This window comes from Myotis myotis, unplaced genomic scaffold (assembly GCF_014108235.1).
Source record: "Myotis myotis isolate mMyoMyo1 unplaced genomic scaffold, mMyoMyo1.p scaffold_m19_p_2, whole genome shotgun sequence".
Classification (NCBI taxonomy): domain Eukaryota; kingdom Metazoa; phylum Chordata; class Mammalia; order Chiroptera; family Vespertilionidae; genus Myotis; species Myotis myotis.
Genome location: NW_023416324.1, coordinates 110,341,873 through 110,369,727, shown reverse-complemented (window position 1 = coordinate 110,369,727; position 27,855 = coordinate 110,341,873). Strand labels below are relative to the sequence as shown.

General features: G+C 38.9%; 1 protein-coding gene across 1 annotated transcript in view; it reads right to left on the bottom strand.

Annotated features, from left to right (window-relative positions):
- Nucleotides 1-22,398, bottom strand: part of CPB1 (carboxypeptidase B1) — a 42,626-nt gene extending 20,228 nt beyond the window's left edge. Inside the window, exons 1-4 of the mRNA XM_036351913.1 lie at nucleotides 22,328-22,398; nucleotides 22,138-22,213; nucleotides 13,419-13,543; nucleotides 27-126 (exon numbers count right to left, since the gene is read on the bottom strand). Of these exons, the coding sequence (XP_036207806.1) occupies nucleotides 27-126; nucleotides 13,419-13,543; nucleotides 22,138-22,213; nucleotides 22,328-22,398 (372 nt within the window). The remainder of the gene's footprint in view (nucleotides 1-26; nucleotides 127-13,418; nucleotides 13,544-22,137; nucleotides 22,214-22,327) is intronic.
- Nucleotides 22,399-27,855: the final 5,457 nt, after the last annotated feature.

Here is a 27,855-nt window from a genome sequence, read left to right as displayed (position 1 = left end):
CTTACTAAATGATGTGCAAGTCCTACCGTTTCCCAGTTGTTGTACTTCTCATAACTGTGTCCAGTCGCACGGACCTGGCTGTCAAACTGAGCCTCCAGAATAGATCTCAGGTTGCTTATTAATACCCTGCAATGAACCAAAATGTGTAAACATAAGTACATTTCTCAGTGAGCACAGGCGAAAACCAAGAGCCACTGCATAAATAGACGGTTCAATGTGTTCTCCATGGAGTCACATGTATTCTCTGATAGTTCCTAACATCTTTCACATTGAGCTGATAATCCCAAATGGTTAGCAAATCACTGAGAAGGATACTGTAGAGTGGAGCAAGATTGGCTCTTCCTGAGCCCAAACTTCACATTTTGGGGTGTTTTGGACTCTAAACTTGAAAAATGGTATCTGGGGTATTCTAAGCTAGGGCCTTGGCTGCACACAAAAGTGTGCACTTGAGCCCTATCTGCGGTCTCTCTTCCTCAGGACATTCCTGGTATTAGCACTAAAAGTCCCATGTCCCAGGAGCCTAGTCAGTCCCAGGTAAACTGGGACACGTGGTCACTGGAGGTCTTCATGTTTTTGAGAAAAATACCTTGGGTGGAAATTTAAAAATATTAAGACTAAAGATTTAGTAGACAAAAGAATACTGGGTTTAAAGACCTTGTTTCTGCCTGCCTGTCTTTCGAGTGTTCAAAGAAGTCTAAGAATGATTCTGTAGCAAGGTAATATGAAAATTGGTGATAGAGTCTCTGAGGCTTATTTCTATAAATGATTGTTCAGGTGAAAATTCCTGCTGTCAAAAGCAGGCCTGAGGGTGTGTGTATGTATGACTTCATTTCTCTTTGCTACTTTTGAGTGGAAAGTGTGTTTTGAAGGGACAAAATTTTATGAACATCAATGTCCTTAATCACAGCACTGTGAATGCTATGGACAGAAGCCAGCTTGCAAAACTTCTATTAACCACAGTCAAACCTTGAAATGTTTTTATCTAACACACTGAGAATTGCAGCCCCACATCAAAAGTCTGCCTCTCCTCCGGCTGCCCCAAGGGCACTCTGATGAGGAGCGGCAGCAACATCCTCTGAACTCCCCCTTGTCGCTCCTTCATTTGGTTAACTTGGGCATGAACTTGTGTCTATTTATGGAAAATGCAATAAATTAATACAAAATGATATTGCTTCCTAGCAAAAGGCAAATACTGTCTTAAGGCAGATATTTTTTTAAAGGAAAAGGAGCAGGTTTTAAAATGTATTCTGTGGAAAAAGAATTTTCTGCCATCAGGACTCTGTCAGTGCATTGGTTTCTATGGCTGCCTTAAATTACCACAAACAACATGGATTTATTATTTTACACTTATGTGGGTCAGAAGTCCTACACAGGTCTCTGGGCTAAATCAGGAAGTCAGCAGAGCTCAGTTCCTTCTGGAGGTTGAGGAGAGAATCTGATTCCTTGCCCTTACTGGCTGCAAGAGGCACATTCCTTGGCTCTTTGCTGTGCTCCCCCACTTGGAAACCAACAGCTGAGGCTCAAGTCCTTCTCACATCGCAGCATCTGATCTCCTCTTCTGCCTCACTCTTCCGAATTTAAGGATTCTTGCGATTACAGTGGACCTGTTTGGACAATTCAGTATAATGTACCTACTTTAAGGCCAGCTGCTTAGCAACCCTAATTCCATCTACACCACTAATTCCTCTTTGTCAGTTAACATAATATGTTCAAATGCTCGTGGGTTAAGATGTAGACCTTTTGGAGGGACCATCATTCTGCCTGCTGTGGTTAGGTGCTATAATGATATTCAACATCCACATTGAATTGTTAGGGAAGAGGGGAGAAGTAGAAAAATCCTAAATTAGAAATCAAGATCAGAGTCATAGTTTTGCCTAACTCATAATTTTATAATTTTTGGAATGGGAGCATTTGATTATCTGGTATTTAATGTTCTTTTCAATTCTAAGATGCAATGACTTGACTCAAATCTATGGACCTTGGTCATTTACATAGATGTCTTCCAAGGTTTATGAAGAAAGAATTAAACTATGGTAAAATTGCTAGTTACCATTTTCATAAAATTCAGGAAAACACAGAGAAAGCTAATGTCTAGAATAGAAATAGTTTAAGAAAATGATTTTCAAATATAACTAAAAACAAAACAAAACCCTGAAAACTTAAAAAGAAAATTAAAAGCAGAAAATTTAAAGAAAACAACTACATTCTAAAATCATCAAATTGAAAAAGAACAAATCCTACTAAATAAGGATGAACTTGTCTGACCAAATGGCAAAACTAAAAATCCAAAGGGGAAACTGTAAATGATATCTATTTTCACTTCACTTTAACAGATTTCCCATGGTCAGTGAGCAGGTACTATAGTATATGGGTTATAGAGCTTCTTCGTGGGGTGCCCAAAGAAAAGAAGTAATCAGTTAATTGCTTCCAGGCATTCCACACCCTCAGGACTTCCATTAGACATTTGTATCTAAGACCATAACCATGGCGATGATCACTCATCTATGGGGAACCGACTCTGATAAAGAGGCCACAGAGCTCCCACAGCACATCCTGCCCTTTTTCCTGTACCCGATCATCAAATTCAAATTATTTAGGAGAATTAGTGGCTGTGTAGGGGTTGGTGTTTTGTTCAGTACTAAGACAAGACATTCTGTTAGCATTGTTACTGTGTTAAATATTAAACATTTTAATCAATAACCAGAGGCATAAAAATAAGTTACATTTAAGATGACCCCTAAAAGTAAAAGTATCCTTGGGTAACTTGCAAAACAGAATGAGGTTGAAATATGGTGCTGAGTTTTGCTTGAAGACTGGGGATTGACCTCAAATGATCTTTCCAGCCCTATGATTATTTGATTTTATTAGATTTAGGACAAAGCACTCTTTACTATATTACAAAATATTATTACTAAATAATGAGCCTCTATATTAGGAGATTAAAACAATGCCTCTTAATGTAATAGAGAGCATATTACGGCTCCAAATACAGAGGCATGTACACTATTTTATACTTTCCTATGTTCCTTGTATTTTGCTATCCAACTTCTTTTTTAAAAATATGCAGGCAATTTAGATAATAGGGACTCCCAACAAAGCAAGGAGTACAGTGGTGAAAAGGAGAGATGTGACTCCATTCTCTCCACCTTTCAGGTCCCTGGGAAAGGAGCATTTACTTAGTCTGGAAGTGTGCCTACCACTGTGGAAGAACACTATGATGCACTCACTGCTCTCTGAGGACACGTCCCTGAACGAATCTGAATACATAGAAAAATGATGTTATAGGCTGTTAGCAACAATCAGTCTTTCCTGGAGTGGAGACTGACACCATCCAATTCCTAGTCTCTCTATATCTAATAACTATTTAAAAATAGTTATTTTTCTGGGTACACACATTGTGATTTTTTCCCATGGTAATTCAGAATCTGATTAAAGTTGTCAAATGATACAAGTCTTGTTGAAGAGGGTTGGAACCACTGAAACATCTGAAAAGCTATTTTTCTTGGATTTATGCCTTAGAGTATACAAACAACTACAAATTCTTGTGTCAGGAAATAGTCTAAAGTCTAAACAAAAATTAGTTACCATATGAGGTCATAATGGGATACACAGGGACTGCTTGCAGCCCCGGCAAGGATATTGCTGGTGTGCTTCTCCAGGGTTTCTAGGGACTTATTATTATTTAACTAGAGGCCTGGTACATGAATTCGTGCACATTGAAAGGTAATTAATTAGAAGAAATATTTTAGAGGCCAGGGAGGGGCCGTGGGAGGTTGGCTCCAGGGCATAGGAGGTTGGCTCCAGGGTGTGTCTGGCCTGCCTCTCCTGATAGGCAAAACCTTAGCAGCAAGCTAACCTACCAGTTGGAGTGTCTGCCCCCTGGTGGTCAGTGCGTGTCATAGCGACTGGTCAAGCAGTTGAGCATATATATATATATATATATATATATATATATATATATATTTATTTATTTGCCTATTAGGCTTTTATATAGAGAGATATTTAGAAAATTATATGCTACAAATGTGTGCCACAGTGAACAGAGAAGCAAAAAGTAACAAGATCTTATCCCTTAGGGAACGTCCTATGTTCTAGGTAAGAGTGTTCACACAGAGTTCCCAAAAAGTTTACCCACTAAATAAATACATGGATTTTCCACCCAATATGAGGAGATTGATGTGTGATTAGAAGTCATTTTACTAGTTTGTGAGATGGGTAGAGTTAGGACATCATTTGGGTGGTTAGGCCTAGCTTATCCTTTTTTCTTAAAAAATTATGAAGACACTGTCATCTTTTTGAATGTTAATGAAGCTCCTACAGACTAAGAATTTAGAAGTGTTTCCTAGTCCTATATAATAAAGATATAATATGCAAATTAACCATCATGCCCTCGCACAAGATGGCTGCCCCCATGTGGTCAAAGATGGCCACCACAAATGGCTGGCAGGGGATAGCAGTTGGGGGTGACCAAGATTGCTGGGGAGGGCAGTTAGGTCTAACCAGGCCAGCAAGGGAGGGCAGTTGGGGGCAATCAAGCCAGCATGGGAGCAGTTAGGCATGGATCAGGCTGGCAGGGGAGTGGTTAGGGGGTGATCAGGCTGGCAGGGGAGTGGTTAGGGGGTGATCAGGCAGGCAGGCAGAAGCAGTTAGGGGCAATCAGGCAGCAGGCAGGCAAGCGGTTGGGAGCCAACAGTCCCGGATTGTAAGAGGGATATCTGACTGCCAGTTTAGGCCCAAGGGGTCCCAGATTGGAGAGGGTGCAGGCTGGGCTGAGGGACAACCCTCCCCCAGTGCACGAATTTCATGCACTAGGCCTCTAGTGTAATAATAAAAGCAAAATATCACAAATATGAATCTAAATCACATTTTGAAACTTACTGTGTTATATCTTTGTTTTAAAAAGACAGTCAATTCTTTTTTTTTTTAAATTTCTTTATTGGTTAAGGTATTACAAATGTGTCCTCATCCCCCCATTAACCCCCAACCTCCCCCCCCTCCCACTCATGTTCTTATCCCCCTGTTGTCCATGTCCATTGGTTTGGCTCATATGCATGCATACAAGTCCCTTGGTTGATCTCTTCCCCTTACCCCCACCCTCCCCTACTTTCCCTCTGGGGATAGATAGTCTGATCGCTGTTTCTCTGTCTTTGGATCTGTCCCTGTTCATCAGTCTATGTAGTTCTCTATATTCCACAAATGAGTGAGATCATGTGGTATTTATCTTTCTCTGACTGGCTAATTTCACTTAGCATACAGTCAATTCTTAAGGTCAAATTCATATTCACAGGCAGAAGCATATAGCTAAGCTATGAGAAGCATGATAATGGGATTAAACATAATACTTTCTATTGACCTTTAGAAAATGTACAATCTCCCTCTTTGTATAATATTAAACCATAGCAGCATTCTTAGCAATAGAAATATTAGATGCAATATATTTACATATTGTTTTGTTTTATCTTCACAACTGCCCTTTGAAAAAGGCATCATATTCTCATTTTATACAGAAGGAAATTGAAGCTCAGAAAGGTTAAGCAAATTGTCCAAACTCACACAACCACGAGGTTGCAGAGCCAGGATTTGAATCTGATTTGCTTTTTTTCAAAGCATTTACTTGTTGTATTATGCTGCACCACTTCTGAAACAGGTACAGATTTTACTAATGAAAACACTGACATGTTCAATAGCATAGATACTATACTATATATTTAAGATGTGAAAAACAAGAAATTTTCTGATAAAATGATGTAGGTCACATTTTCTCAAAATATAATGAAGAGTTGAGCTTGTGATAGGGAATTGTTGGATAAACGTTTGGATGTTCAGGACTGGAACCTGAGACTGCTCCTTTGCTCCATGCCGACCCACTCCCTGGATGAACTCTGCTTAGGACTAAAGCCTCATTTTCTCCTTCCCTGTAGAATAAATGCCTTTAAGTTAACATGGTCTCTCCAGTTTTAAGCCTTAGCATATAGTCTGTTCTCTGCATAGCATGATTTTTTCTTATCTTTGTTAAGCTAATTACTATTTATCTTTCAGTTCTCAGCTGAAGCCTCATTTATTAGGGTGCCCCTTTCTTTTATTCATTTATTAACTTTTATTGAATGTATTAGAATGACATTAGTTAATAAAACTGTAAAGGTTTCAGATGTACACATCTATAATACATCATCTGTATTTTGTATTATGTGTTGACCATTCCAAGTCAAGTCTCCTTCCATTACCACTTATCCCCCCTTTATCCTCTTCTACCTCTTCCCAACCCCTTTTCCCACAACTGTTTTCTATGTCTATGAGTTCTTTTTAAAATTTGCTTAATCACTTTACCTTTTTCACTCAGCCCTCCAGCCCTCCTCCTCTCTGACAGCTGTCAGTCTGTTCTCCATATCTATGATCTGATCCTATTTGTTAATTTATTTTGTTTATTAGATTCCACCTATAAGTGAAATTATATGGTACTTGTGTTTCTCTGGCTGGCTTATTATTTTACATAATGCTCTCCAGGTCCATCCATGCTATCTTAAAAGGTAAGGTTTCCTTCTTTTTTTTATGGCCGAGTTTTATCCCATTGTGTAAATGTACCACAGCTTTTTTTTATCCATTCATCTATGATTGGCACTTGGGCTGCTTCCAAATCTTGGCTATTGTAAATAATGCTGCAATGGACATAGGGATGTGTGTTTCCTTTTGAATTAGTGTTTTGAATTTCTTTGGATATAGCCCAGAAGTGTAATTTCTGGGTCATAAGACAGCTCCAGTTTTAGTTTTTTGAGGTAACTCCATATTGCTTTTCACAGTGGCTGCAACAGTCTGGATTCTCTTTTCTGCACATCCTCCTCAGCACTTGTTGATTATTGATTTACTGATGACAGCCATTCTGACAGGTGAGAGGTGATATTTCATTGTGGTTTTGATTTGCTTTTCTCTGATGATTAATGATATTGGGCATCTTTTTCACATATGAGTCCTCTTTGGATAAGTAACTATTCAGGTCCTTTGCCCATTTTTAAATTAGGTTATTTGTTTTTTTGGCATTGAGTTGTATAAGTTCTTTATACATTTTGGATATTAACCCCTTATTGGATGTGTCATTGGTAAATGTGTTCTTCCATTCAGTGGGTTGTCTGTTCATTTTGTTGATGGTTTCTTCTGCTGTGCAAAAACTCTTTAGTTTGATGTAATCCATTTTGTTTGTTTTCCTTGCCCAAAGCAATATATCAGAAAAAAATATTGCTACAAGAAATGTTCGAGATTTTACTGCCTATATTATCTTCTAGGATTTTTATGGTTTCTAGTCTAGCATTTAAGTCTTTAATCCATTTTGAGTTTATTTTTGCATACGTTGTAAGAAGGTGGTCTAGTTTCATTTTTTTGCATGTGTCTGTCCAATTTTCTCAACACTATTTACTGTTTTTAACCAATTGTATGTTTTTTGCCTCCTTTGTCAAATATTAATTGGCCATAAAAGCATGGGTTTATTTCTGGGCTCTCTATTCTGTTCCATTAATCTCTATGACTGTTTTTATGCCAGTACTACACTGTTTTGATTACTATGGACTTGTAGTATTGTTGATATCAGGCAGCATGATTACCCCAACTTGGTTCTTCTTTCTCAAGATTGCTGTGGCTATTTGGAGGTCTTTTGTGATTCCATATAAATTTTTTGAATATTTGTTGTAGTTCTATGAAATGAACTATTGGTGTCTTGATAGGAATTGTGATGAATCTATAGATTGCTTTGGGTAGTATAGACATTTTAATGATGTTAATTCTTCTTATCCATGAACATGATATATGCTTCCACTTATATGTATGTTTTTCAATTTCTTTCTTCAATGTCTTATAATTTTCCAAGTACAGGTTTTTTTACAACCTTGGTTAAATTTATTCCTAGTTATTTTTTGTGATGCAATTATAAATGAGATTGTTTTATTAGTCTTCCTTTCTTTTGTTTTTATATATTGTTATTGATTTTAGAGAGGAAGGGAGAGGGAGATAGAAACTTCAATGATGAGAGTGAATCATTGATTGGCTGCCTCCTGTATGCCCCCTATTGGGGATCGAGCCCACAACCCAGGCATGTGCCCTGACTGGGAATCAAACTGTGATGTCCTGGTTCATAGGTCGATGCTCAACCACTGAGCTACACTGGCTGGTCTTTAGTTTTCTTTTCTTATAGTCATTGCTAGAGGCCTGGTGCATGAAATTCATGCACTGGGAAGGGGGTGTCCCTCAGCCCAGCCTGCATCCTCTCCAATCTGGGACCCCTAGGGGGATGTCCAACTGCCGGTTTAGGCCCAACTGGGCCTAAACCGGCAGTTGGACATCTCTTTCACAATCCGGGACTGCTGGCTCCCAACCACTTGCCTGCCTGCCAGCCTGATCAATGCCTAATTGCTCCCCTGCTGGCCCGATTGCCCCCAACTGGCCTCCCCTGCAGGCCTGGTTGCCCACAACTGCCCTCCCCTGCAGGCCTGGTCACCCCCAACTGCCCTCGCCTGCCAGCCCAGTCACTCCTAACTGCCCTCCCCTGCCAGCCATCTTGTGGCAGCCATCTTTGACCACATGGGGGAGGCCATCTTGTGGAAGGGTGTGATGGTCAATTTGCACATTACCTCTTCATTATATAGGATTGGTGTATAAAAATGCAAATGATTTCTGGATATTTATTTTGTATTCTGCTACTTTACTGAATTCATTTATCAGTTCTAATAGTTTTTTGGTGGAATTTTTAAGGTTCTCTCTCTATTGCTTCATCTATCTATCTATCTATCTATCTATCTATCTATCTATCTATCTATCTATATAATGACTGTTTTACTTCTTCCTTTCCAATTTGGGTGTGTTTTATTTATTCTTCTTGTCTGATTGCTGTGGATAGAACTGAGTAAAAGTATGGTAAAAGTGGACATTCTTGTCTTGTCCTGATCATAAGGGAACGAAGCTAGTTTTTGCCCATTGAGTATGATACTGGCTATGGGTTTGCCATATATGGTCTTTATTATGCTGAAGTATGTTCCCTCTATTCCCACTATGCTGAGAGTTTTTATTATAAATGGGTGCTGGATTATATCAAATGCTTTTTCTGCATCTATTGATATGATCATGTGATTTTGGTTCTTCATTTTATTTATGTGATGTATCATATTCATTGATTTGTAGATATTGTACCAACCTTGCATCCCCAGAATAAATCTCACTTGATCATGGTGTTTGTTTTTTTTAAGGTATCACTGGACTTGGTATTCTTATATTTTGTTGAGTATTTCTGCATCTATGTTCATCAGAAATATTGGCCTATAATTCTATTTCTTTCTAGTGTCTTTATCTGGTTTTGGAGTTAAGATAATTCTGGCCTCATAAAATGAGCTTTGGAGTCTTCCTTCTTTTTAATTTTTTATAATAGTTTGAGAAGGATAGGTGTTAGTTCTTTAAATGTTTGGCAAAATTTACCTGTAAAACTATCCAGTTCAGGACTGTTGTTTTTTGGGAATTTTTTGATTACTGCTTTAATTTATTAGTTGTTATCTCTTCATTCAGATTTTATTATTCTTCCTGATTCAGTTTTGTAAGATTGTATGTTTCTAGGAATTTATCCATTTCTTCCAGATTGTGCCATTAGTTGTTCTTAATATTTTCTTACAATCTTTTGTATTTCTTTGGTGTCAGTTGTTACTTCTCTTCTTTTATTTATGATTTCATTTATTTACTGCTTTTAAGATTCTTTCTTTGCCCTTAACCTTTGCCATTTTAATTATAATGTGTCTTAGTGCGGGCCTCTTTTGGTTCATCTTGTTTGGGACTCTTTGCTTTTCCTGTACTTGTGTATCTTTTTCTTTCACCAGGTTAGAAAATTTTCAATTATTATTTCTTCAAATATTTTCTTGATCCCTTGCGCTCTCTCTCTCTCTTTTTTTTTTCTCTTTCTGGTACACCTATGATGTGGATATTGTTACACTTTATGTTGTTCCAAGGGTCCCTTAATCTATCCTTACTCTTTAAAAATTCTTTTTCTTTTGCTGCTACCTTGTCTTCCAAATCATTGATTCAGCCTTCTGCTTCATTCAACCTATTGTTTATTTCTTATAGTGTACTAGAGGCCCAGTGCACAAAAATTTGTGCACTCGGGGGGGGGGGGGTTTCCTCAGCCCGATCTGTGCCCTCTTGCAGTCTGGGACCCCTTGGGGGATGACCACCTGCTGGCTTATGCCTGCTCTCTGAGGGATTGGGCCTAAGATGGCAATCAGACATCCCTCTGGCAGCCCAGCAGCCCTCAGGGGATGTCCACTTGCCAGCGGGGAGCAGACCTAAGCTGCAGTCAGACATCCTTAGCGCTGCTGAGGAGGCAGGGGAGGCTCCCACCACCACCGCTGTACGGGCAACCATCAGCCTGGCTTGTGGCTGAGCAGAGCTCCCTCATGTGGGAGTGCACTGACCACCAGGGGACAGCTCCTGCATTGAGCATCTGCCCCCTGGTGGTCAGTGTGTGTCATAGTGACCAGTCATTCCCAGTCTTTCTGCTTTTAGGGTCAGTTTGCATATTACCCTTTGATTACATAGGATAGAGGCCTGGTGCACGGGTGGGGGCCGGCTGGTTTGCCCTGATGGGTGTCCAGGATCAGGGTAGGGGTCCCGCTTGGGTGCCTGGCCAGCCTGGGTGAGGGGCTGATGGCTGTTTTTAGGCTGGCCACACCCCCTTTAGGGTGGGGGTCCCCACTGGGGTGCCTGGCCAGCCTGGGTGAGGGGCTGAGGGCCGTTTTCAGGCTGGCCAGCGACTGAAGCTCCCAGCCTCTCCTTTTTTATTTTTTTTTTTATTTTGGGATTTATTTACCTTCTATAATTGAAACTTCATTGCTGTCACTGGAGCTGAGAGCCGGCTCCAGCTCTGAGGCCACAGCCTGCTGAAAGCAGGTATCTGGGGTTTGTTTAGCTTCTATAATTGAAACTTCATTGCTGTCACTGGAGCTGAGATGCTGTCTGTGACTAGCCCTGGCAACCTATTTGAAGCTACAAAGTGAACCAGTTTATTGCTGCCTCTGCTGGCCCTGGGTGTGTGCTGAAAGGACCATGCTACATATCAAGGCCAGATTTTACCACCTCCAGGCCCAGGGGTAAGTCAGCAAAAGGCCCAAGGGACCCTGAGATCGGCCTTCGCCTGCTTCCACTAGTTGGCTGTCTGTTAGTTTCAGTCACTGCAAGAGCCTCTGGTGGTACTCAAGTTGCATGAGGCAGATTCTCAGTGGGTCACCAGATAGGAGTGAGTGGTATTCACCAGATTTATACAGGTTCAAACTTGGTGCCAATGCTGGGTCTGAGGCCACTCAGCAATGTTCCAAGATATACCAAATCTAGCTGCCACTGCTAGGTGCTTGCACACCTTCATGGTGGTGCAGGGTCTCAGTGAGTTGTCAGGGTGTGGCCAACAGAGTTTATCAGGCCCAAACTGACTAAGATTTGGCTGTGTGAAGGGAGGGCTCTGTACTACTTGAGCATATAAGGAAAAAATGGCCCTTGTCTTAGAGCCACACAACTTAGTTTGTTCCAGGCTATGCTAAGAGCCCAGTCTCAGTAGAGGAGGGCTGCCTGGAGTTGGGAGGATTCATCTAATGCAGGGGTAGAGAACCTTTTTTCTGCCAAGGGCCATTAGGTATTTATAACATCATCGTGGGCCATACAAATTATCAACTTAAAAATTAGCCTGCTATATTTGGTCAAACATTTAATTAACTCACCTCTAATGCCTTGGCAGGGCCAGACCAAATGATTTTGCTGGCCTTACATGGCCCGTGGGATGGATGAATCTCCCAGGAGAAGGAGGTGCTAGTCAGGCTTGAGGGAAAGTGGGGCAAGTGGCTCCCAACTGCAGAGCCACACAGCTCAGTCATGACATATTTGAGTCTGCCTACATCTCTATATACCGGCCCAGGCAGCTGGCACCTCAGCAGGGTGCAAGCTCCTCAAGGTGAGGGCCGCAGGGAGTCTAAAGGCTATAGCTAATGCTTTCCTCCAGGCTGATGCTATATGAAGGGAAGTGCTCCACCCAAGGAAGATGGCATGTACTGTGTGGGAGAATGACTCACCACAGGTATCTTGGTGACTATCTCTCTCCCCAGAGCCACAAACCCTAGTATTTCCTCACCTGATTCTACTCCACTCTGCCCGCCCATTGCTGGAGCACAGGGTGAGTGGTTGCGAACAAAATTTATGCATTTGCCCTTTAAGAGGGCACCTGTGTCTCTAGTCTCTCCTTGATGGGCAGAATCCCTGCTGATGCTCTGGTGCTCTGGGCTGGGAAGCCCCACATGGGCTTGAGATCCTATCTTCCCAGAAGGAAATTTTGCAGCTTAGATATCCCTCCAGAATCTTAGCTGCCACCCATGGGAATGGGGCCTGCCCTCTTTTCATCTTTGCCCTTCCTCCCAATTTCAATGTGGCTTCTGTAAATCCTTAGTTATAAGATTCAGCTAGTATTCAGTTGGTTATTCAGGCTTATTGTTCTATATTTTAGTTGTAATTCCAGTTTGGTTCCAGGAGGAGGTAAATGTAACATCCACCTACTTCATCGCCATCTTGGATCTTAAAAAATCAGGTGGCCTTTTCTAGCCCTTAGACTTGATCTATTTCCCTGCATTTTGAGCTCTTTACTTTTCTTGACATCTGTTACACATTATTGAAGTTTAGTTTATAATCTGGTTTCCTCAGAAATGGGTTCGGTTATATTTTTCCTTTTTGGTACTTGGCATATGTAGGCACTCACTATTTGTTGGATGAACAACTGCCTCTACTTAGGTGAACATTCTCATCTTAAAAGATTTATATGGACCAGTGTGCTATTTGGGGAAAGGAGGCATGGTGTGATCAGCTTAGTCAACTCTACTCCAGGCCTTTAGAGAATGACTTTTCTTTTATTTATTCCTTCTATCCATACCTCTCTTACCATTAGAGATAGTCATGGGGCCTTTGGGGACAAGGGACAGAAGGACCACTCAGTCTGACTCTAGTCTGGTCCTATTATAAGATATAAATAGCCCTCATGTCTCATAATAGGTCTGGCTGCTCACCTAGAAAGGCGATGATTTGACTTGGGACTAAAACTGTGTATAACTAATGATAGACCATCAGTTGGTTTGGCCTATAGACTATCTATCACTTATAAACCAGTAGCAGGTCAGATTTCTGACTGAAGGTTTGGGGTTCAAGAATCAAAACCATTTTTATTGGAGCAACAACTAAACAGAAAATTGACCAGGTCTGAAGTCTTAAGATTTGGAATTCAGGTCTAGCTCTGTTATGACCTATTTGTGTGGACCTGGGGAAGCCATGGTCTTGGTCTTATTTTTACCTCCCCAGAGTTATTCAGAGGCTTGGATGACAGCGTACATGGGAGAAAATTTTAATAGTTATAAACATAAACTTACTCATATTGTAGCTCATTCTGCTCTAGAAAGTCTTCCACAGTGGAAATATCTTCTGCTTCAACACGGAAGTCAACTGTACTGTGAGGTTTGATTTGTGTGACAGAATCTGGTTTCCAGAAGTCGATCTGAATAAGGAATAAGATATGTTATTTTGAACACCACTAATCTAATGGATGGATTATTATTGGCAAGAATACTATTGCTCTACTCCATTGAGTTATTTTCAAACTCAAATTATTTATGAAATCTCTTAGAGATATATTCTTTGAGTGAATAAGAGTTGAGAACAAGCAGTTGCTAATAAAAATGTTTACGTATTTTCATAGTCCTAATTGATTATCAACAAGCATGAAAAACATGTAATTATTTCCCAGAGTGCTAGTCAATTGCAGTACCCTATAACTACTCTTTTCTATTTATTGATTTCCAGGAACAGTTACTTATTGGAATAGCAATGTTTGTGGTAATGGATAAAAGTGCTGAATGAGTGATGAGAATTTATCTAGAACAGCGGTTCTCAACATGTGGGCCGCAACCCCTTTGGCGGTTGAACGACCCTTTCACAGGGGTCGCCTAAGACCATCCTGCATATAAGATATTTACATTACGATTCATAATAGTAGCAACATTACAGTTATGAAGTAGCAAAGAAAATAATTTTATGGTTGGGTCACAACAATAGGAACTGTATTTAAAGGGCCAGAAGATTGATAACCACTAATGTAGAGCCACAAAATTTAATAGAGAGAAATTGAGCTTTCCTTTTTAATTTTTAGTTACTTTTTTTTTTTTATGAGGAGCTCAGCACTGTACATGTCAAAGTAATATGTGGGCCTGGGGGCATTTCTGACCTGTGGAAGATACATAAGGGAAGAAAAATGTACCCTTCCATAGTGGTCATCTAGGTACCATGACAAAAAACAAATACTCTTAAGGATCAAGTAATGTACTGACATTTTCATTTGTTCAGTTATTCCTAAACTATTATTGAGGACCTACTATGTGTTAGGCTCTGTGACTGAGACTATTGTGAGCAAATATAATACTGAGCAAATCAAATATGGCTTCTGTCCTCATGAGAGATATTTTAGAGAAAATTGTGCACAAAAATCACAGGATGTGTAGTTTCAAATCTCCTTTTTCCATGGAAAAATAATAACTAAGGACATGCCGTCTCCTGTAGGTATCTATTTTCCTGTTCCTTTCTTGGCCTGAGTAAAGGCCTAGAAGCCTGATGTGAGCCAGACAGTGGGTCTTTCTCTACCTCTCTGTCTTGCACAATTCCTGTTTAGATGTTACAAGCTAGTCTCAGGCAGGAGATGTGACAGGTGGAGATATTTAGACAATTGCTTGGGAACTTGGCAGGAAGTTTGGGCAGACTTAATAGGAACTGGTGAGGTAAAATATTAAGATGACTCAATTTTAGATATACCTGTGGGTAATCCAATAGCCTATATCCTGTCTTGGTAATCTTCAAATCGCAGAAGATGTCTAATGGGTGCTGAGTTATGAGTTAGAGTCATAGGGGATGTCAGTGCAATGGGGAGACAGGGACACATGGATTACATCAAGAGGGATTCCAGAAGAAAAAGTATGAGTGTGGTTGTCACTAAGGTGTTGAAAGGAGTGAGTATTGATGATTTGATAAGGACTGGCTACAGCGTGTGACTTAGTGAATCAACAATGGGAGGATAAAGATAAGATGTCAAAAGGTAGTGGAGGAAGTACAAAAGTATGTTGTGATAAGGATATAGAAAATAAAGGACTAGTAATGAATTCTAGTTAGCCAATGTTGTAAAGAGAAGCACAATGAAGACAAGCACATTATAAGAAAAAACATACTTTAAAAAGTTAACCCTGAATTTGTGTTTCTAATAAATACTTGGCATTCTAAGGTGGGATGAGAGAGGGTGGTGTATTTTCATAGACACAGAAGTTTAGAATTGGCAAAGCACATAAAATCTTCCAAGTATCTGTAGCAAGTTGGCAGTGCCCCACCAGTACATAATTCTGGGACTCCCCACTACCAAACTCTGCATCTCTGTTGTTGAAAGCTAGTTCCCTGAGAATTGGAAAAAACCAAGCTAACAGTTCAAAGCATGCACGACACGCCAAAACAAACAAACAAAGAAACAAACAAAACAAAAAACAAACAAATAAAACCTCTCTTTAGAGAAGCGCTCAACCATGACCCTGGAAGTGGATGTCTAAATACTTCAACTCCGCATTTCTCAGGTGAGATAATTCAGAGGCGTCTGATTTGTACCCTTTCCTAGAGTTTCACTGTAGCATTAAGCTTTAGTCATCATCTGTGGTAACTGACTTAATAAGGACCGCTTTGTTGGCTTCTCTGTAACCCTTCCCACTTCTCTATCAGTTCTTCCTGCACTTCCCAAATGAAATCTTTGCCTGCACATCTTTGTCTAAGGGACTGCTCTGGAAGAACCTATATTAAGATGTAGCTTCCCACTCAGAACAATAAATATTTGCACAATATCCTTTGTAATGGTTCTAATATAATCTTGAGTACATCTAGTACCACTTCAGAACAGCCTAATTGTCTTAGAGATAGTTTTATTTTTCTTAGTAAGTTGAAATTTGTCTTCCCTGATCTCCCAATCCCTTGCCCATTCATCTTGGCTCTGCCAAATTTTGCAACGAATGAGGGGAGAAATATATTTATATATATTATTCTGCAGTAAGAATTATGGATTCTTTAAAATAAGGTGGAGGAATCTCATAAATATGTTTGACAGAAGACATGCAGACCTAACCTGAGGTTCCTTATCAATTTCATCTTGGAGAAATCTTTTAGCAAACACTGACATCCAATACTATGGAGCCCTGCAAGTATGGCACAGACTTATTATACTGAAGTTACTCCCCAGTGCTTAGGAGAAATGGAGGCAAAAATCAAGAGCAACACTATAGGCACATAGATGTCTACTAATGTATCAAGTATGGATACAAATAATAGACTCAAATTATTAGCACAAGGAAATAAATATAAATTTCAGTAATTACCAAGACCTTGTGAGTGAGATTATGTCTGAAGTATGGAAATGGAGTAAAATATATAATATGAGATATGGAAAATTAAATTCTAAGCTAAGAAGTTATACAACTGAGGTCATAAAATTATAATACAGAAAACTGAGTGACAAAGAACCATAAAGAATAATTGTTGGAAGATAAAAGAATATCTTTAGGGAGAAACCAAGATGGCGGCATAAGTTAACGCCGGAGATTGCTGCCTTGAACAACCACTTCAGAGATATAACTAAAGGACAGAATGAACATCATCCAGAACCACAGGAAGGCTGACTGAGTGGAAATTCTACAAGTAGGAGGAAAGAGAATATCATACCCAGACTCAGAGGAGGTGCAGTGCTGAAGTGAAATACTCAGGTGCGGAGTGCGTGCGCGGAGCGGGCTGGCGGCGGAGGGCGTGGTTGTTGTTTTCAATCGGGAGGGAGTTTCAGACTCTGAGCTCCAGACCCGGGCGAGTCTCTAAGGACCCAGACTCAAACGGGAGAAGCGGGACTGTCTGGCTTCGGTCGGAACTCGAAGGCAGCTTTCTCTCCGAGGTGGGCAGTGGTTGCTGGGACTCTGAGAGGCAGAGCCCCTAGGGACGGAACTGAGAGCCGCCATAACTGCTTGCTCCGGCCAGCCCTGTAGATCCCCGGGGACCCACCCCACCCAAGCCCTGCGCAGAGCCATTTGCCAGATAGCCTCAGGCAAAGGCTAGATTAGCACCGCCCTAGAGATCCAGCACAGAAGCTCTCCCACTGCAGACACAGCTGACTCTCATAGCCAGTTAGCCTGGAGGTCAAATCACCCCTGGTATTACCGACAACAATCAAGGCTTAACTACAAGACTGCGCACAAAGACCACTAGGGGGTGCACCAAGAAAAGATATGAAAATGCGGAGACAAAGAAACAGGACGCAAATGTCAGAAATGGAAGATATAGAGCTCAAAACCACACTTTTAAGGTCTCTCAAGAACTGTCTAGAAGCTGCCGATAAACTTAGTAAGGCCCTCGAAAAGACTGGTGAGACCGCCGATAAATGTAGTGAGATCCTCAAGAAATCTAATGAGACCCTCGATATTGTGATAAAGAACCAACTAGAAATTAAGCATACACTGACTGAAATAAAGAATATTATACAGACACCCAACAGCAGACCAGAGGAGCGCAAGAATCAAGGCAAAGATTTGAAACGCGAAGAAGCAAAAAACACCCAACTGGAAAAGCAAAATGAAAAAAGAATCCGAAAATACGAAGATAGTGTAAGGAGCCTCTGGGACAGCTTCAAGCGTACCAACATCAGAATTATAGGGGTGCCAGAAGATGAGAGAGACCAAGATATTGAAAACCTATTTGAAGAAATAATGACAGAAAACTTCCCCCACCTGGTGAAAGAAATAGACTTACAGGTCCAGGAAGCGCAGAGAACCCCAAACAAAAGGAATCCAAAGAGGACCACACCAAGACACATCATAATTAAAATGCCAAGAGCAAAAGACAAAGAGAGAATCTTAAAAGCAGCAAGAGAAAGAAACCCAGTTACCTACAAGGGAATACCCATACAACTGTCAGCTGATTTCTCAACAGAAACTTTGCAGGCCAGAAGGGAATGGCAAGAAATATTCAAAGTGATGAATACCAAGAACCTACAACCAAGGTTACTTTATCCAGCAAAGCTATCATTCAGAATGGAAGGTCAGATAAAGAGCTTCACAGATAAGGAAAAGCTAAAGGAGTTCATCACCACCAAACCAGTGTTATATGAAATGCTGAAAGGCATCCTTTAAGAAGAGGAAGAAGGAAAAGGTAAAGATACAAATTATGAACAACAAATATGCATCTATCAACAAGTGAATCTAAGAATCAAGTGAATAAATAATCTGGTGATCATAATAGAATCAGGGACATAGAAAGGGAATGGACTGATTATTCTTGGGGGGGAAAGGGGTGTGGGAGATGCGGAAAGAGACTGGACAAAAATCATGCACCTATGGAAGAGGACAGTGGGTGGGGAGTGAGGGCGGAGGGTGGGGCGGGAACTGGGAGGAGGGGAGTTATGGGGGGAAAAAAAGAGGAACAAATGTAATAATCTGAACAATAAAGATTTAATTAAAAAAAAGAATATCTTTAGGTGATAGCACAGTGGGAATATTAACTTAATTAACCAGCTGGTTAATAACTTAAGAGCCCTTCCTAAAACATATCACAAAACTACTGCAATAAAAGGATAAAGTAGTATGTCCATTACTTTATCTTAAGTACATTTTTTATCTTAAATTCTACTGGGAATAAAATGGGTGTATAAAACAATATTGATGTTGAGGATCTTTGGTTCTTATACAAATTTGTTTCTTCACATTGCATTTTGGTTCTTATACAAATTTGTTTCTTCACATTGCATTTGACCAGAAATTTAGCATCTTATAGAATCTTCATTTATCTTGATGAATTTTCCTTTATTTTTGGAAGTAGAAGTGACTTCTATTCTAGACCTGATTCCTCCTGATTCCATGGAGGAACTTACTAATGTAGTGGGAGTAATGAGAACATTGAAAACCTGTAACCAGGTTACTCTGGGCACAGATAAACATTTACCTTAAACTAGAGAAACAGAAATTTAAAAGTACAGAGAAAACAGTAGGTTTTATGGTGACTGTCACCAATAAAGGAACAAATAGAACTCTGATTGCAAGGAGATAAAGTATTTACTATATAATTACAGATGAAAAGGGGGAGGTGGCTAGAGTCCAGTGTGGTCACAGATCTCTCCCATGCATTTAACTTTCAAAAGGACATGTTCAAAAGCTGGGAGGAAGGACACATGGCCAAGGATGAACACAAAGACTAGATGCCCTTGTAATGATCTTATCAGGAAGGCTACAGTTCAGAATATGCTGTACTTGCTGGATTGTTAAGGAGAATAAAAATATCTTTCAATCATGTAGGAAATAAATGAATAAAGAAGAAACATGCAGTTCCACTGCATGGAGCTATAGCCTGGTGTTTGCAGCTAGAAGAAAGTAGCCCTATGTAACTCTTGTTTAGCTTTGTTTTTTTCCAAGGAGTTAACACTATCTCTTCTTCTTATACAGAGAGATGAAATTAACACGAATAAAGAATTTGTCATGTTAAATTTTAGCAGAAATAACTTTCTTTGGAAAGAGAACATTGAGGCCCACAGTAGATGAGGAGAGAGGGGATTATACTGGCTGTGTAAATTGCCTTTCAAATTCCAGATGTAACGAACACTTATGTAGTTCTTATTATATATGTTCTTTCTAAGTGCTCTACTTATATTAATTCTTTTAAATCTCACAACAATCCTATAAGGTAAATACTATTATTCTCCTCATTTTATTAACAAAAAAGTTGAGACCCAGAGAGGTGACCAAGATCCAGCTAGCAAGTGGTAGAGCCCAGTCTGAGTCCAGATTATCTTCTCTTGACCACCATAAAATGCTGAATTTTAAGTAACTAAAAAATACTGCAGATGTAATTGCAGAACTTTATCAGCAGTTTTGGAGCAATTAGAGTTTGAAGGGATCGCTAGGAATGGATGGGGAAAGTTTGGGATTTCATAAAGAGAAAAACAGTTGAATCTCAGTTACAGGAGCTCCTGGGCCAGGCATGAATTCTGGCAAAGCTGTAGGGTATACTGGAAGCAGATGGATTGTGAACGCTCAGAAAAGGAAGTTGTGATCCCTGGGAGCCAGCATTGTTTAAAATAAGAATAAGTTAGGCCCAATTATTTCATCTTATTATTGGAAGAGACCTCAAGCCTGCATGTTGAATTTGAATCTCAGCAAAGCAATTGACCAAGTGTTTTCATTTATATTCCTCTTTACAAGTTGGAAAGCACAGTGTTATCTGTAGGTTACACCACAGTAACATGGGTAGTTGAGTGAACTTATCCAAGAAGAGTTGGTTAATGAATCACTTTCAGTACTTAACACTATGTCTGGCACATCGGAGAGTGAAAATAAATACATATTGAATGAATAAACCATGAATGAGGCCCCTAGTTCTGTGCTGACCCCTGACTCCTTAATCTTTTTCTTTATAAGTGACAAAGATAAAAGTTGAGAAGGAGTACTTATCAAACTTGCTGGTGATGCAGTTAGGGAGAAGAATTATGATCCTGGATGACAATTTATTTTTAAAATGATCTCAACAGGCTGAAAACAGGCTATCAAGATAAATTTTCTCAGGGGTAAATCTAAAATCTTGCATTTAGTTTAAAAAATCGCAGTCACATAAGGAAAAATATCTTACTTGAGGATGACTCATGTGAGAAAATATTACCTAATGGTTTTGATTGGACACAGGTTTACTATGAGCTAAGCGTATTCAATAACTGTTCAAGATGCTAAAAAGAATTGCAGACCCCAGTAATAATAATGTCTGCTTTACAAATGAAGGTAGACAGTGGTCTGTGGTATGTATTAATTATAGCACACCTGGAGGTCCACTGTCAATTCTGAGAACTACATTTTAAAAAAGAAATACAGACAGAAAGCTTAGCAATATTCAGAGGTGACCAGGATGATCAAGTGCCTGTAAACCAGTGCTAAGATAAATGATGGAAGGTCTGGAAAAAAAATCATAGAAATAAGACAATATTTATCTCAGTTAGGTCCAAGTTAGAGAAGGTACCTTCAGCTTCACATAGCAATTAGAATGCTGTTTAAGGCAAATGGGCTACTCTGAAAAGCAGTATTCTCACTGTCCCTAGAAGTACTCAAACAGGTTTTATTAGGGCTAGCAACCACATGCTATTTCTATGGAGGAAATTCTAGATTTGAGTGGAAGGCTGGAATAGATGACTTTATATCACCTTTTAATTCTAAACTTCTGAATCTGTTCATGTTATGACACTGTCTACCTTTTTTTCCCTCTATACCTTAAAAGGTCAAAACAAACAAAAAAAATCTGTAGAAAGAAAAGATAGCTGGATAGAGAGATGGATAGATATTTAGGAGCTAGTAGATTATTTTAGATTATATATTCATAAAGAAAGAGTTTTGGCCTAAGTGAACTATTTGTGATCAGCAATAGCTTACTGCCACATGACATGCATAATAAAAAATGTCAGTTTTTACTCCATGGTCAGTGAATTTTTTAAAGTAGCATAGACATTTTGGTTTCTTGAAAATAAAAAGAAAGCATGGAAATCACCCATATCTTTTTACCTTGTCTCCCCTCTACCCATGTCATATCATTAAGAGGGCCTGAATCAAGGTCATGAAAACTCAAACTGTTTGATTTGGAATGAAAGAAAATCAAAGAGAACAGATGATACATGGGATGTGGAAATGAATTTCAAGTTGGACAAAAGCCCAGTTTTTCAGTAATATTGAAGTCGATTATTTTTCGTTTTTGCTTAAGAAGGAAAGTGACTGTACATTAGATTTTCTATGATATTTGTGACAGGCCAGCTCATCCAGTTGTCATGCTCTACCAGCTCTTAAAAAAGTTACCTTGGATTTATAACACTGTAGGATTTATGGCAATCTAATGTAGGCAGAATAAAAAGATATGAGGCACTAAATGTTTTTCAAGTTTTTACTTCTTGCAACAAAAATGCTATAGCTAATATTTCAAGTAATTCTTCCTTTGATGGAAGAACAGTGCAATCTAAGATTTTAAAGTAAGTATGAACCAAACCTATAGTACAGAATTGCAATTTACCTGGTTGGTGCTGGCCAAGGCATGGAGCAAGTTGATGTGATTTTCATCTTCAACAAAGACACGGAACACCTTCTCACTGAATGGTGAGAGAGCAGAAGAAGAAGAGAAAATTTTAAATTGGGTAATACATTCAAACTTTTTGAGCTACCAAGGAAGAAGGACTGACTTATTTAAGGAGTTGTTTACTTACCCTTCAAAGTGCTCACCAGAATGGTGAGCAGATGCTAGGGCCAAAGTCACGAGAACCAAGAGTGCCAACATTGTGCCTGACTAGGTCTTTTGGGTGTGTTTCACCTACTTTTATAATCCAGGGTGTTTGTTTTTTTTCTTCTGATTGCAAATAGGCACTATCAAATCATGATTAATTATTTTCCTGGCATTGCTACTTTGGTAGCTGTGTAAAGTCTGAGAAGATATCTCTCTCCACACCTGTGGAAACAGGACAAATAACCTCAACTTCATCTTATCTAATTGGATGTCAGACCTTGAACAGTCTGAAGGTCAATTATTTTTACATAAAATCTATTTCACAGTCTGTTTTTTTTCCTCTCATTTTGAATTGAGAATTACTTACAATAAATTCTATAGATTTAAGTGTAAATTTTGATGAGTTTGACAAATGTATACACACATGTAATAATCATCTCTATCAAGGTATACATTTCATCACCCTAAGAAGTTCTTTTGAGTACTTTTAGTTTGTTTCTCCTTCAGGCAACCACTATTTAGATTTCTAGCTTCATATATTAGTTTTGACTATACTAAAACTTCATGTAATTGAAGTCACCCCATATATATTCCTTTGTGTCCAGCTTCTTTCATTCAAGATAATGGTTTTGAGATTTATTAGTATTTTTGTTTGTATTATTGGTTTGTTCACTTGTATGAATATACCACAGTTTACCTATTTTCCTGTTGATGGATATTTGTGTTGTTTTTAATTTTATGTTATTATGAATAAAGCCTCTATAAAAATTATTATACAAGTCTTTTTATTAACATATTTTAATTTTGGAAAGAGGTAAAAAAGAGTGGAATTGCTAAATAATGTAGTTGTATTTTAACATCATAAGATTTTACCATTTTTCTACAGTGGTTGTACCATTTTAAGCTTTCACCAGTATCCAGTTGCTTTGCATTCCAAACATTTTTGTATTATTAGTCTTTAGTTTTGGTAACTCTAGTGAGTGTGCAGTGGTATCTATTTGTGGTTTTAATTTGTATTTTTCTGAAACTAATGATGCTGAACATCTTTTCATGTATTTATTGACCATTTGAAAAATTCTGTTTAGTGAAGCATCACTTGAAGTCTTTTGTCTTTTTAAAGAAATTTATTGTTGCCTTTTAAAATAGTTTTATAGCAGGTCCTTATACATTCCATATACAAGTCCTCTATTTAAACTATATCTTGCAAATATTTTCTTCCAGTATGTAGCTTTCATTTTCACTTTCTCAATATTATCATTTGATTAGCAAAAGTTTCAGGTTTCAGTTTATCAATGCTTTTCTTTTATAATTCATGTCTTTTACAATCTTTTCAAAAATCTTTTACTATTCCAAAGTCTCAAACATATTTGCCTATGTTTTCTTATAGGTCTTTATGTATGGAGTGAAGTATGGATCAACTAATTTTTAATCTGGATATTCGATAGACCCAATACTATTTTTTGAGAATTATTTTCTTTCCCTATTGAATTACATTGGTTTTTCTGTCAAATTCATTTGGCCATATATGTGTAGGGGAATTTCTGGACTTTTTATTGTGTTTCATTGGGCTATTTGTCTAATTTTATACAATTATCACAATATCTTGGTTGTTATACTATATAGTAAGTCTTAAGGTAATATAGGATGTAAATCCTTCAACTTTGTTCTTTTCCAAGATTGTTTTGACTATTCTAAGTACTTTGCATTTCAATATATATATTTTAGTAACAATTTGTCAGTTTCTATGAAAAATCTTGCTGGGATTTTGATTGGGATTGCACTGAATCTATAGAGCAATTTTGGGAGAACTGATATAATTATGATATTGAGTCTTTCTACTCATATACATATTATCTTTGTATATTAATAATTATTATGTATATTATGTATATTATTATGTATATTAATATGGGTCTTTGTCAAAAGTGTGAAGGGTCTGATATTTTATTATACCTTCAAGATAAAAAGTTATCTTGCCAGAGTTTCATAGATGCTGGCAGAAGACTCCTGGGTCAGAATCAAAGGACTTTATTATTTCTGACACAGTGGGCAGCATAAGCTTTACATTTGTACCAGTCCTTTTACACCCCAGTCTCATGGGCTCAGGTGGATGTTTGGTATGCAGGTTTATGTCATGATTGAGGTATACTAAGTTTAGGAAATTTCCAATTTTATGAGGGTGCTGCTAGCAAATCTGCCCAACCTTTGCTACAGAGGAGACATTAGCTTTGTTATCCCGGAGTGCAAATAGGACTTTCCTTTGCCCAACAGGCAGACACTGTTTCTATCTTCCAAGCTGTTTTCTATACAAATATCTTTGAAAAGATAGTTTGGAATAAAAGTTGTCCCAAGTCATGCAGAAACAGAGGCTCCATGGATAATTGTCTCTCAACAATACCTACCCCTCTCTATATACTCTTGACTTTTGGTGAATTTTCCCAAGAGTATCTACTTTCTTGGTCACTCTGATAATTCTGACAGGACCAAATCCATTCAATTTACCTAATGTGGCATTTCATTAAGATGAATATCAGCAGGACTCCAAGCAGCATGAGGTTAATCTGTAACATTGATCTCTGCCATGCTTTCCCAGGGTACTAGACCCAACCAGCTGAACAAATTCCATAAACCATCAGTGTCTGCTTTAGAAAGCCAGGCAGCTTTCCTCTTAAATTTCAATATTGACTATTCCCCTTCACCTGAGGCAATAATACAGGTACAATAGGATTTATTAGCTATTGCACAAACTTCACATGGACTACAAGGAAGGAATCTAGGGCAATTCTATCATGGAAAACAATCCTGGTCTCAACTCGCTAAATAAAATAGAGAACTCATTTATGTAACTGTAAGTTCAGCAATAGTACTGGCTTCACAGATTCAGTTGATGATGTTTGTTAATCCTGTTTTCGGTAAATTCTGCTATGTGATAATAGAATGGCCACTATTGGTCCAGTTTTGCATCCTACTGAGTTGGCAATCTTATTGGAAAGCTAGTTTCTTCTTCCCCAAAATTCTATCCCAAATTTTCAGATTGAATCTCAGTGGACTGAGTTGGCACATGTGCCTCCCTGTCTTTCAAGCAATTCTGTGGTCAGGATGATGAGATGTATGTATGTCCAGGTATAAGTCATATGACCAACCCTAGACCCTTGGCATAAGCCCCACACAAAATATCTACTAGAGCTATTACTGCTGCTCTTGCCACCTTCCTCAGAGTGGATCTTGAGCAGTCCTCACTTGGACTACTAGTCATGGGAGTCCTAGTCAAAGTCATGGTCATAAGTCAGTGTCCTAACTATAAGGGAGGCTGGGAAAGTGGGAGTCTGACTTTTAACTTAAAGAGTGGAAAGGGTCTTTGCCTATTATGGCTCTTAAACTAGAGCATTTTGAAGTCTTAGAGAAGGTGTTAAGATCTGGATGATAAAAAGAATGACAAATACACTGAAGGAGGGCATCATCATTTGAAGGTGACTTGTGGTATTATACTTGGAACTGTAAATATGCTAGCAGGTTTATTTCAATGGATACTGTTTGAATCCAAGTGGAGAACAATTGGGAATTCCAATTAGTAAGTAAAATTTGTTTTTGTTAGTTGCAATAATTTTTTCATAGATATTAAAATTTCTGCTTCCCATCTCATATTTATATATTTAATTTCTTCTTTTTATGTACAACTTTGGCTATTAATAAGCCAAGAGGCAGCTTTGTGTCTGTTAGTGGTTAATGTAACAGTGTGAGATTTTGAAGAGTCTGTAAACTGCTCCATGATGTTATGATTCATCCTATGTGATGTCTCAGTTTCTGGTAAAGCATTTCCTAAACATATTCTATGGTGTTAAATAGGAAAGAGTGCTGAGGTCAAATGCCTTTGCTTTAAACTAAAACAGACAAGCTCTTATAGTGCAGGGTTTTTTAGAGTCTTTAATGTATATTGTAAATCTTCAAAAAGGGACTGTGATACAGCATATCCCAAATATACCCCACAGTAGAGTGCCATGTTAGTTATGTCCAGCTAAATCTAGAGGACCTAGGACCATTGCTACACTCCAGTGTGTTTGGCTGTGGAACATTTTCTTCAAAAGCATCACTTAGGCCCACTGATTTTGGGAACACATTTTGGAAAACTAGACTGAGTTCACAAATGGAATCACATTAAATTAAAAGGTCCCTTTGGATTCTTGGTGTGTTTTGTTCAAGGCAAGAGAGTTTGCTTTGCTTTAGAGTATGGGTTTAACATTAGGTCAATCGATGATTTTGGGTAAACCATTCCCTCAACCTAAATGCAACCTCAAACTGATAAGAGAGAAATAGTAAGTGCAAGAGAGTAATAGAGAGCTCTTTTTCACTATAGGAACAGATAATACAGGGGGAGAGAGATAAATCAGGGAATGTGTAATTTCTCTTAAATCAGAGAAAACTGTTCTAATGACTTGGAGGAGTTAAAGTGTTTTGTACATATATTTGTGTTTATTGCATATGGAATAGAAAAGATTTATATAAAATTGATACTTTCAAAAATCCTGTGTAGTCATCTCCATCATTATCTTATCTTATTATCAACTGGTAGATCATTTATTATTGACCTAGTGATCTCATTTTTGGGAATATATCTTAAAACCCCAAAACCCCAATCAGAAAGGATGTATGCATACCTATGTTCATAGCAGAGTTATTTTCAATAGCTAAGATTTGGAAACAGCTCAAGTGTCCATTAGTAGATGAATGAATAAAAAAGCTGTGGGACATTTACACTATGAAATACTATGCAGCTATAAAAAAGAAGGATCTCTTACCCTTTGGGACAGCATGGATGGACCTGGAAAATATTATGCCAAGTGAAATAAGCCAAACTGAGAAAGTCAAATATCACATGATCTCACTTATTTGTGAAAGTAATGAACAAAATGAATTGACCAACAAAGTAAGACCTGAAGCAGGGAGGCATGGAACAGACTGACATACCTCAATGTGGGGTTGGGGGGACAAGAAGAGATAAACCAAAGAACTTATATACTTACTAGAGGCCCGGTGCACGAAATTCGTGCACCGATGGGGGGGGGGCGTTGTCCCTCAGACCAGCCTGCACCCTCTCCAATCTGGGACCTCTCGGGGGATGTCTGACTGCCAGTTTAGGCCCAGGATTGGGCCTAAATTGGCAGTCAGATATCCCTCTCATAATCCGGGACTGCTGGCTCCCAACTGCTTGCCTGCCTGTCTGCTTGATTGCCCCTAACCGCTTCTGCCTGCCAGCCTGATCACCCCCTAACTGCTCCCCTTCCAGCCTTATCGCCCCCAACTGCCCTTCCCTGCCAGCCTGGTCCCCCCTAACTGCCCTCCCCTGCTGGCCTGATCTTGCTCCCAACTGCCTTCCCCTGCCAGCCTGATCTTGCTCCCAATTGCCATCTTCTGCTGGCCAATTTGGTTTTGATTGGTCAGTTTCTATGCCAGTCAGCATCAAAAGCTCTGCCTCCTAGGCAGCTATTGGCTCCTCACACTTCACCAAGATTT